Here is a 12,301-nt window from a genome sequence, read left to right on the forward strand (position 1 = left end):
AAAGTGCAAGGTCATGCATTTGGGATTAATAATAAGAATTTTAGTTCTAAACTGGGGACACCTCAGTTGGAAGTAACAGAGGAGGAGAAGGACCTCAGAGTATTGGTTGATCACAGGATGACTATGAGCCGCCAATGTGATATGGCCGTGAAAAAAGCTAATGCGGTTTTAGGATGCATCAGGCGAGGTATTTTCAGTAAAGATAAGGAGGTGTTAGTATTGTTATACAAGGCACTAGTGAGACCTTATCTGGAATATTGTGTGCAGTTCTGGTCTCCCATGTTTAAGAAGGATGAATTCAAACTGGAACAGGTACAGAGAAGAGGATGATCCGAGGAATGGAAAACCTATCTTATGAAAGGAGACTCAAAGGAGCTTGGCTTGTTTAGCCTAACCAAAAGAAGGCTGAGGGGAGATATGATTGCTCTTTATAAATATATCAGAGGGATAAATATCAGGGAGGGAGAGGAATTATTTAAGTTTAGTACCAATGCGGACACAAGAACAAATGGATAGAAACTAGACACTAGGAAGTTTAGACTTGAAATTAGACGAAGGTTTCTAACCATTAGAGGAGTGAAGTTCTGGAACAGCTTTCCAAGGGGAGTAGTGGGGGCAAAAGACATGTCTGGCTTTAAGACTAAGCTTGATAAGTTTATGGAGGAGATGGTATGATGGGATAGCCTAATTTTGGCAACTGATCTTTGATTATCAGCAGGTAAGTATGCCCAGTGGTCTGTGATGGGATGTTAGATGGGGTGAGATCTGAGTTACTACAGAGAATTCTTTCCTGGGTGCTGGCTGGTGAGTCTTGCCCACATGCTCAGGGTTTAACTGATCACCATATTTGGGGTTAGTAAGGAATTTTCCTCCAGGGCAGATTGGCAGAGGCCCTGGAGGGTTTTTGCCTTCCTCTGCAGCATGGGGCATGGGTCCCTTGCTGGAGGATTCTCTGCACCTTGAGGTCTTCAAACCACAATTTGAGGACTTCAATAACTCAGACATAGGTTAGGGGTTTGTTACAGGAGTGAGTGGGTGAGATTCTGTGGCCTGCATTGTGCAGGAGGTCAGACTAGATGATCATAATGGTCCCTTCTGACCTTAAAGTATAAGAGTCTATGAGATATTTATCAAATATGATATAAGCTTTAAAATTTATGAACTACAGAGGGTGGTAAATAGAGGACAGCATGATGATATACTTCTGCCAACCCCTAATTCCATTTAATGCAGATTTTCACACCTTTAGTCAAGCAGTCCTACTGATATCAGAGGGACTACTTGCACAGTGAGGAACAAGGATGGATAAAAATCAGAGGTTCTCTGGGAAAAAAATCAAATCAAATTTTGATTTGCTTATTTAAATTCGCTTTATTATTAAAAATAAAACTGTTTAAAATGAAATCTGAATTTAATACAAAACATGTTAAGACCTAAACTTATAATCTCTTTACATATTTAAATAAAAACAAATATGCTGAATCCATGAGCCAAAAGCTTTCAGTTAAAGGTTACTTTTCTATACAGAGAAAGAATGCAGGGAAAAACATCTCATTTTTGAGGTGCTATTTTTACAAAGCTTGACAACAGGTTGTGTACCATATTAATGGCTTGAACCTTTGGGGGACCCACAGGCTGTGCTACTGGGTGCAATATTATCTAATAAAAATAAATTTTATATGCTATTTTGTGTGTTTAATTAAATTCCAGTTATCATCCTTACACAGCCTGATGCAAACTATGAAGAAAAATTTAATTATTTAGTAAATAAAAATATTCACCATTTTCTAACACACTAAAAATGTACAATTAATAAGAATCAGAAAATATTAACCTATATAATTGCTTACATAAATGTATACACTTATAGTGTACCCTCCTAGGTAGCAAAAAAATTACCAAATTTAGTGTAAAGGCTCCAGTTAGTTGTAAATCAACATATTGTAATGGTAACATCAACCAATGAGAATGCACCTTAGAAAATAGCTACAATACAAATGGAAAAGTTGATTCAAATCAATTATTTAAGTCAAGGCTTTCCCCTTAGTGATTTAAATCATGATTTAAATTGTTGATTTAAATCATCTTGATTTAAATCAATTCACCCTGTGAAGAACTATTACATGGCCTGACCCAGCGAATGACTTAAGCACATGTCTAAGTGCCCTTCTGAATTAGGGCCAGTATGAGTAACAGTGTCAGAAACTGGTTCTTACAGAGCATCATATGGATTTAGACATTTAGGACTTAAAGATTTTGAAATATAAACACCTGAACTGTTACCTAATGGTTAGAGCATGGGACTGAGAGTCAGAATGACTATTATATTCCTTATTCTGACTACCCTCCTATGTAAAAAGGATTTTGAGAGACTTAGTTGTTCTCTGTAAAGCACTTTGAACTCCTCTGATGACAGTACATTAATTTTGCACTTATGTTAATCTTAATAAAGTATGACAATTGTGACAGTTCGAGCAATGACAAAAGATGAAAAAACGGTTACCTACCTTTCGTAAATTTTGTCCTTTGAGATGTGTTGTTCATGTCCATTCCATTCTAGGTGTATGCACACCCAGATTTTTGCCTTCACAGTATCTGTAGGGTCAGCAGTGGCGCCCCCTTGAGTGCTACGCACATGCATCAGTACATCCGGCACCGCTATCACTATACCCTCCGAGTTCCTTCTTGCTGACAACTCCAACAGAGGGGTAATGGAATGGACACGAGCAACACATCTCGAAAAACGGAAGTTACGAAAGGTAGGTAACCGTTTTTTCGTCTTCTAGTGCTTGCTCATGTCGATTCCACTCTAGGTGACTCACAAGGAGATGGGCTCGGAGTTCATGGCCTTGCACTATCGTCCCAGGCCTATGGGTCAGCGCATAATAGGACGTAAATGTGTGGACAGACGACCAGGTAGCAACTCTACAGATCTCCTGGATCGGCACCTGGGCTAAAGTGGCAGCAGATGATGCTTGCGCTCGAGTTGAGTGCGCTTTGACTACTGCCGATGGAGGCACACTCACCAGCTCATAGCAGTATCAGGGATACAGGCTGTGATTCAGGACGAAATCCTTTGAGCAGACACAGGCACAGACATCCTGTCTGCCACCGCCACAAACAGCTACGTTGGCTTACAGAATGGCCACGTCCTATTGATATAGAAGGCCAGCGCCCTCCATATGTCCAGGGCATGTAACCTGTGCTCCTCTTCGGATTTATGGGGCTTTGGAAAGAAGACAGGGAAGAAAACTTCCTGGCCAGTATGAAATGGAAACTACCTTGGGCAGGAATGCCGGGTACGGCAGCATCTGGACTTTATCTTTGTAGAAGACCATACAGTGTAATGAAAATATGGACCAGAAGTGTAGTGATGAATCTGAAGGTTAAAACCATTATTAAAGAGAAGGCTGGAAAATTAAAAAATATATATATATAGATATATAGATATATATATATATAGAGAGAGAGATATTAATTTTCCAGCCTTCTCTTTAATAATGGTTTTAACCTTCAGATTCATCATCCATATTTTCATATATATATATATATATATATATATATTATATATATATATATAGAAAGAGTTAACTTCAGATGACTGTTATGATCTATTTACTTAGGAGACAGGGCATGCACCGCCTGGGGCAAAGTATCCAGTGGGACCTTAACTGCTAACTATTAACTACACTTAACAACTACTTAATACTAACTACTATAAACAAACTATTTACAAGGCCCTAAGCTCGAAGTCAGTAGACGAAAAAACAGCTAGCCCTTGCAATGCAAGGAAAGGCACTCTGACTAATCACCATGGGCGGTAAGAAGGAACTGAGAGGGCTTAGAGTTGGCAATAGCTGATATACCAGTACATGTGCATGGCATTCAAGGGGGCGACATTGCCGACTCTACAGATACTGCTAAGGTAAAAATCTCCAAAGACCGCGCACGTGGGCACACACACACCTAGAATGGAATTGACATGAGCAAGCACTTGAAGAAGAATGAAAATGAGTTACTCAACGGAAAGTTTTTCAAACTACATTAATGGCATCTAGTGGATTATGGGTGTTACTACAGTTTTCTTTTACTCAACTGGTAGTAACAAACAAGTATCACTTGAATGATTAACAATAGCCACTGTTTAACTTTGATGTATGTTAATGCCATAACCTGATTAGAAGCAGAATTAAAGCTCATAAAAGCTCACTTGCAATAAGGAAAACAAATGAACACATGGGTTGATATTTCTGTATCTACTCTAACACCTCCTTTAACACTCATATTCTCACTTTAGTTTGTTTTGTTTTAAGTAACATGCACATTCTCACTATAAATATTCATACTTTAACTGACTAAATGGCTGAAAATTACAACTATTGACACATCTGCTAAAAACAACCCAGGCACAGGATTGAAAACAAACTCCTAATGAAGTATACAGCAATACTCAGGAAACACCCAACTATATCATCTTGCACTTCTTATCAAATTGATTCTGTTACATTACCCAAAATATTTATAACCTCTAACTCTCTTTTGTATCCCTAAGAGACTATTAACCTTTTTGAACACATTGGGCTCACTTGGCATTTTCCGAATTTAGATTTAACAAGGACAAACTTCACACACACTGTTTTGTTGCATTGGAGAATTACAGTGAAGATTCCTTTGGGTTTTTGTGCATTCTCTTATAGTCAGCTCTGCTTAAATGAAGAATGTCTGTGTTGTTTCCTCTAGCTAGCATTCCTGAAAATTAGTATTTCCAATTTAGTTCATTCAGATTCATTCTACCTAACTGCTACCAGCTTTACTAGAGTTACTGTAGTTTATGTGACTAATACCTTGTACTTAGATCTAACCTCTGACCAAATAGAGCTGGTCAAAAACTACATGAAAAGCACTCCTATACTACCTAAAAATGAGCAGTTACACCCATACAGCTTTAAGGCATAACCTTTATCCAGATTAATAAAAGGCCTTAAGCAGATGACAGCAATCCATTAACTAAAGCTCCAATGGCCTCCTGAGCTATACCACTGCACTGACCATTCATGATTCTGAAAGGTGTGCTTCCCTTTCAGTAACAACCGCATAGTGCAGCATCTGGCATTCCCAGGCAACGTTACCAGCACCAATAAGGGGCAAAAATTACAGGCTAAGAAGAGTGCTTTGAAGCAGCATCCATGACATCTCAAAGCAAAGTAAATCTGTCCCACAAGAACTGATGTTCAGTTAGGCAGGAAAGATTCATGAAGAGGCTACGGGGGCTGAAAATTTGGTGCCACTGTGCCTAACAACTTTGGAGAAGCAGCAAGTCACCCGTCAGACAAATGCTTCAAGCAAATGCTTCTGAAATACCTTAACAGTTGGGGATGGAAGAGAAAGAAAGAGAGAATCTCTCCACAAACCTGCAGAGCTTTCCATCAAATGCTAGGAAGAGATATTCAGAATAATTTTACATCTCTTTCCTGTTGTTCCCATAGTAGAAACACATTAATTTCACAACCGCTGTACTAAATCAAAGCACTCCCCCTTTCTGTTATGCTCCCCATTTACAAAAAACAACTACATAGTTTGGATCTGGAATGACATTTTATATTATGAGAACGAAACAAGAAAGAACAAAAGTAAAGTCTCTGAGAGTGCACAAATGTACGTGCTGTATTATCTTTGCCTCATAAAACAGTAGCTACTTTTGCAGTACTCCTAGAAATGCAAAGGTGAAGTAATCAGAAAACAAGATCATAACGTAGATATATTACAACATATATTACACCTTGTACACTAACACCAACGGGTTCTGAGTTTAAAGACCAAATTTTAAAACAAGATAGTGTACACCCATGACCATGATAAAATACAACTACTTACCTGCAGTTCCTAAGCTAAGTAGCACAGCAACCCAGAACACCCAGAAGAAAATGAGAATCAAAAAGGTCCATAGTGGCTGGAACAGTAGGGAAGGGACCCTGCTAATTATTTTATTAGCAACCCAAAAGATCTGTACAGTCAGCTGAATCCTCTTCCTTAGTACAAATATGAGTGAAAGTAGAACCATCTATTAAAAGAGATGAAAAACAAATCAGAAAAATAGTAAACTAGGAATTTCTTTCTTAAATTATCAGGAGTTGTCAAATTTTGTAGGGGGAGCGTGGTACCAATTTCACAAAGGAACTGCAGCAGAACATGTCTTTTCATAAATCTATTATGCACTAAATCTTTAACACTGAACTGCAATCATCATCTAAAAGACATAGCACACTGGAAACTACAAAACAACAAATATTCACAACAGAAGCTGCTTCATCACTTTTCTTGCCTGCTCTACAAAGATGCCAGATGCTCTCAGAAGAGCCACTGGAAGCAGATGATGTATTTGGAATTCTACAAATGGCAAATGCATTGCAGCTGAACAAATCTGCATCCAAAGAAACCTTTTCTTATTCTTTTATTTAGGAAGAGAAGAGGTGCAGAGTCCACTGTCTGATAATGTACAGAGAATATGCAAGCAAGCTCTAGTGTGTATCACAATTATATTAGTCACTTTAACACAATACGACTGTTCATTCTGGACAACCACATTTTCTTTTAAAAAAATATTAATGTAACTGATTCATTTCCCAACAATACATGACCTGTTCACACATTCATACTGGGCTACGATGCTAAATAAGGTGAAACATTCATTTCAACAGCATAAAGCCATAGTAATCAGGTTGTGTGGTAAACAGGAGGTGGATGATAGGAAGGCAAAAATTCAGCACTACAGCTTCTGGCCAGCAAACTAAAACTGCAGCACTGACCTTTCACCCCTCTGCAATGGCTGTTGCCCCTTTGTGCCACGTACAAGGTATGCTGGGTCCACAGGATTCACATTTCCATGGATCCAGTGTGTCTCTGCTCACTCAACCTCATCATTAGCTTAACTGAGGATGGCCTATAGACCCACACCTCAGCAGTGTGCCCAGGGCAAAAGTCCTCCAGCACAGCTGCTCTGCTGTCATCATCCTATACCCCTAGCACAGGGTTTAAGTTTGTCGAGAGTCTCGTAGAGACTCTACAAGTGAATACAGCTGAATGTCACCATAAAATGTAAGAAAAGGATTCAATAATTATAAGCAGATCTTATTTGGCTGCAAATGGAAAGCAGAATGCACTAGAGTGCAATCCACAGAGAGATAAACTGACCATGTCATGGTTGAAACATCACCACACAGCCTCAGTTACCCTCTACAATGGAGTTTCTCCTTTTCAATGTCAAGTGTAAATAAAGGAGGGAGCATGTGCAGTCACATTGCTGCAATATAGTTTTATTTCAAGGTTTCAGATTACCATCTCTAACATTAAACTCTCTAATGATCATTCTGTAAAATTTCTCACCGTGATGATGGTAGATATGACAGCAAATCCAAGTAAAAATTTTACATTTTCCTTTTCAGTTTCCAGTTCTATGCTTGGGTCATTAGTGTAGTCATAGTAGAGCCACCACAAAACACCTGAGACAACTAGAACAAACACAAATCCATGAAGGTGCAGACAGTGCTTCACAAGTGACTGGCAAGCTAATGTGTACATGTTATCGCTCTGTTACCTTCTCCTCTTGAATTACAGATTAACTGAAGAATGGAGTAGTGTAGCACAGAATGAGAAACATTAGGAGTAAATGCACATATCTGTGCTCACAGAATAAAACTGTGTGGCTGGTTTGCTATTTTGAGGTCAAAGCCAGCATTAAGTCTGGTTTTCCTGCAGCCTGGAAGTTACAGCATCATTGCAGGAGATAAACATAACTTATAAGATAGCCTGAAATGTGAGCTTTGATCATTCTTAATAGTTCTCTCTTTATAAAGGATGCACGGTTCAATTCTCTATTTAAACTTTGTTGGAAACGTTAACACTGCTCATACTCAAATCATTTATCAAAAGAAATTCAATTTGCAGACATCTATAAATAATTAAAACAAAACATACCTCTCAACACTCTGATCCTACAGCTAGACCTGCACAGCCAGACCTTTTCAGCCACACAGAGAAAAGATCCAGCATAGATCTGACTGCAGGATTGGGACCCAATTTAGCTTACTGAAGGATAGTCGAGGAGAAACAGGTTTGCTGTTTATTCCTTTATGGTTTTCCTTCCATTCGGTGAAACAATGTGTTACTTAAACATCCATTATAAATAAATATACTTACATAACAGTCCAAACACAACTAGTGTAATGAAAATATGGACCAGAAGTGTGGTGATGAATCTGAAGGTTAAAACCATTATTAAAGAGAAGGCTGGAAAATTAAAAAAAAAAAATATAGGAAGAGTTAACTTCAGATGACTGTTATGATCTATTTAATCAAACTCATTATTTTACATGGAAAATTTAGGTTTTTCTACAGTCCTGATTTTTTATTTGTAAACACTGATCTCAAAAGCAGAGACCAATAGGCTTTAAAACTGAAGAGATTCTGTTTTGACAGAAATGTTCCAAAATCAGAGCCTAAAATGACCAGAATTAGTAATTATGTAGAATAGTCAGGTTCTTAAGGTAAATTCATTACTGGTATAACCCTTGCCTTCTGAAGTCCATTCTCTCTAGAATGGATTTACCCAGGAACGGCTCTACGATTTGCGCCGCCCCAAGCAGGGCGGCACACCGCGGGGGGCACTCTGGCCGTCGCCGGTCCCGCGGCTCCGGTGGACCTCCTGCAGACGTGCCCGCGGAGTGTCCACTGGTCCCGCGGCTCCGGTGGACCCCCCGCAGGCACGCCTGCGGATGCTCCACCATAGCTGCGGGACCAGCGGACCCTCCGCAGGCATGCCTGCGGGAGGTCCACGGGAGCCGCCTGCCGCCCTCCCGCGGGACGCCACCCCAAGCTTGGCGCACTGGGGTCTAGAGCCGGCCCTGGATTTACCCTCTGTTCTCTCATCCTGAAGCAAGTTTTTGTTAATTTCAACTCACGAAACATGAAATCAAAGCCATCAAACTGATTTTTAATACTGAAAATGTAAAATTACTGTTACCTATTAATAACTTGCTTAATTACTTTAATATTTATAAGCATATAAAACATTTTCAGTTTACATGAGTAAGACGGTTACCTTCCTGTACTGTAGCTATTGCTCTTCAAGGTGAGTGTGCACATTTATATTCCACTCAGGGGTCCATGCTGAGCACTCCAAAGCCGGAGAACTTTGGCTAGCAGTACACTGATGGGGTGGTGCTAGTGTAAGGACGATCTCCTCAGTCTCTCTTTTCATCCCTGTGGTCCCAATCTACTGATTCAGTATCAGTCAGATTTCGCACTCAGCACTGAACAGCCTGCACCTCACAGCATGGATGCTGCATGGATAGACACGGAACAGGAGTGCTGTTCTGAAGCTGTTCGACAGGTTCTACACTAAGGGACGCCTATCTGGCTAAATAGAAACATTTTTCAATTTGGTTCCTAGGCTGCAGGATTCTACCAATACAATCCTGCATTCAGGACATTCTGGAGTAATTGTTGCACCTCCAGTCCTCTGGTCCGTCTCTGTTTGTGGAGGGTCCACCTGGCAGTGATTCTGGCATTTCATCCTCCATCCAAGGCAAATCAAAGTCTTCTCAAACTCCATGGTAGTCAGATTTCTGAAAGGATCACTTGTCTCGTCCCACCGGTGCAGGAAGTGATTCCTCAATGGGACCTTAGGACTGTGTTGGATGCCCTCATGAGTCCGCCATTTGAGCCCTTGGCGACTTTGTCTTTTGTTATAGTAGAGACAGAGAACGAGTTATTTGTGGCCATAACATCTGGGAGCTGAGTTAGTGACCTGCAGGCCCTTATGGCGTATACCTAAAATAACCAGTTTTTCAAAGACAAGGTCGCTTTGGCGCCACATCTTACGTTTTTGTCTAAAGGTCGTGTCACAATTTCATCTTACTCAGACAATACTCACCTGTATTTTTTCCCAAACTTCATTCAAGTGTTGACAAACAGCGTTTTCATTTCTTGGACGAGACACAATGTTTGGCATTTTACTTGAAGGAAACTAAACCATTCCGTTCATCACTTCATCTTTTTATTTCCTTTGCAGATTGCATGAAGGGTCTATTGGTCTTCATGCAGCTGATTTCCAGGTGGATAACATCCTGTATTACAACAGCCTATGGGATAGCTCAGACTTCACCTCTACACAGGTTAAGAGCTATATAACTAGGTCCCAGTGGCATTGGTCACATTTCTCAGTGGCATTTTGACACTGGACATTTGCAGGGCTTCTACTTGGTTTTCCATACATAAAGTACTTTAACCACGCATTATGTTAATACAATTGAGTGCAGATCAGATGCAAATTTTGGGAAGGCAGTCTTGAGAAGACTCTGAGCCCCACTTCCTTCTTAAACTACTTGTGAATCACCTGAGTGGAGCACACGTCTACAATCACTCGAAGAAAAGACTGTTAGTTACAGTACAGATAAGTGTTGTTCTTCAAGATGTAGGTGCAGAAGTGTATTCCATGACCCACCCTCCATCCCCTCTGCAGCCGAGTCTCAATTCTTAATGTTTGGTAAAGGAACTGAGAAGGGTCAGAGTGCTCTTAAACTGCTTGGGAAGGAGCTAATGGCCAGAAGGCACCAGCGCCATCCCTACAGGTACTGCTAGGTAAGGTTCTCTGGCTTTGATGTGCTTGGCACATTCACGCCCAAGGAAAATACAGATCTTCAATCACTCAAAGAAGAAACTAGTTTCTAAGACCTCAATGGCCCCCTCAGAATGGCAAGAAAAGACGAAATAGTATCATTATCATTAGTATCATTTAATATCATTAAAACATACCTCATGCTAGGATAAATTCTGATTTTATAACTTTGTCACCTAAAGTTTTTAATGGAGTCAGACAAAAAATAAATAAGTGCTACAGAATAAGTTTCCAGTCTGGCTTCTATAAATCTGAATTTCATTAGTCTACTAAATGTCTTGTGAAAGCAAACAGCAGTTCTCTCTCTCAACAGAACAAACTTGTCTATGCAGCAAATATCAAGATTCAATATTTTTAAAAAGTGCATTATTCTCTCTACAAAGATTTGAAACATGAGACTCTGTTTTAACAACTTTTTTTAAAATCCATCTTCTATTCATAACTTTACCTAGTGCAAGGACACTCAGTCCTATTACAGTATCTCTTCCTGCCATTATTCCACTCAGAATACGATGAAAAACATCAACTTCATTAACCACATTTATCAAGATGGATGCAAACTGCGAATAGCACTCAGGGTTTTGTGGAACGCATCGATTAAACAATGGGAAGGATTTGCTGGAAAATTAAAAAAAAAAAACAGAAGTGGGAGAAAAAGATTGATTACTGGAGAGTAAGGTTTCAGATACATTCAGGGATCAATCCCTCAGTCCCAAAACAAGTGCCACTCCCAATCAAGTTCCCTTGTTTTGTTTACATGTACTATTATGTTTGCTTCCTTTTTAGTAAAAATTAAATATATTAACACTGCCACCAAAATAAAGAAACAGTTCCAAATTAAAGTAAGCAGTTTATACTGAATTTGGAATATTTAGACTGAACTTTAGGGTTCCCCTGAACTATTTCAGGTTGTCTCAAAACACTTTCCAGAACTTAAACCAATATACGGAGATCATTTCTTCCTACCCACTAAACTGTAGCCACTTCTGGGATAAAATAGCACAGCAAATTTAACAATGCACAGCAACACTGAACAGCAGTTTATAATGGAAAGTGAGTATCTCAATCTGATTAAAATGGCAGGAGAGATTTAGGAAGGCAGAACATATTCAGCCAAATTGGAATTTTCCCAGATCATTGTGATTAATACCCCTACTCTTAGGAAAAGAGACACAAGATCTTTCATGGCCACAAATACTGAGCAGGTCAGTTATATTTCACCTGAAAGACAGCACTTCTATCAGCATAGTGCCTCCATGTGAGGTATTGGCACTCTTCCTGAGTCAGTAGTGAACCATCTACTAAACACCAACAGTGTTTCTGCTCTGTTTTGGGCTCCTATTCAAATATGAACTGGGCTTGACTTGCTTAATTTGCAAGAATGGATGGGATCAATGCACAAGTTAGTATGGCTGTAGGCTATATCAATATTATTATTCATTGTAGGTATTTTTAATACACACACAAATTTTTCATGGTGTTTAAGATATTCCAACATTCTTAAGGGTGTATTAAGCTAGAAGTGACCAGCTTGAGAAAACAGGTAGCCCAGTCAAATATTTACATATAAAAATAATGTTATTTGGCATTGTTAGCCAAGTGTTTTAAATGTATTATCCTTCTAGT

General features: G+C 39.4%; 1 protein-coding gene across 3 annotated transcripts in view; it reads right to left on the reverse strand.

Annotated features, from left to right (window-relative positions):
• Positions 1-12,301, reverse strand: part of SLC44A3 (solute carrier family 44 member 3) — a 189,293-nt gene that overhangs the window by 47,841 nt on the left and 129,151 nt on the right. For all 3 annotated transcript variants that reach the window (XM_039486138.1, XM_039486137.1, XM_039486139.1), the window contains 4 exons: positions 11,124-11,293; positions 8,197-8,286; positions 7,384-7,508; positions 5,875-6,061 (listed from right to left, as the gene is read on the reverse strand). In XM_039486138.1, the coding sequence (XP_039342072.1) occupies positions 5,875-6,061; positions 7,384-7,508; positions 8,197-8,286; positions 11,124-11,293 (572 nt within the window). The remainder of the gene's footprint in view (positions 1-5,874; positions 6,062-7,383; positions 7,509-8,196; positions 8,287-11,123; positions 11,294-12,301) is intronic.

This window comes from Mauremys reevesii, linkage group 8 (genome assembly GCF_016161935.1).
Source record: "Mauremys reevesii isolate NIE-2019 linkage group 8, ASM1616193v1, whole genome shotgun sequence".
NCBI classification, from domain to species: domain Eukaryota; kingdom Metazoa; phylum Chordata; order Testudines; family Geoemydidae; genus Mauremys; species Mauremys reevesii.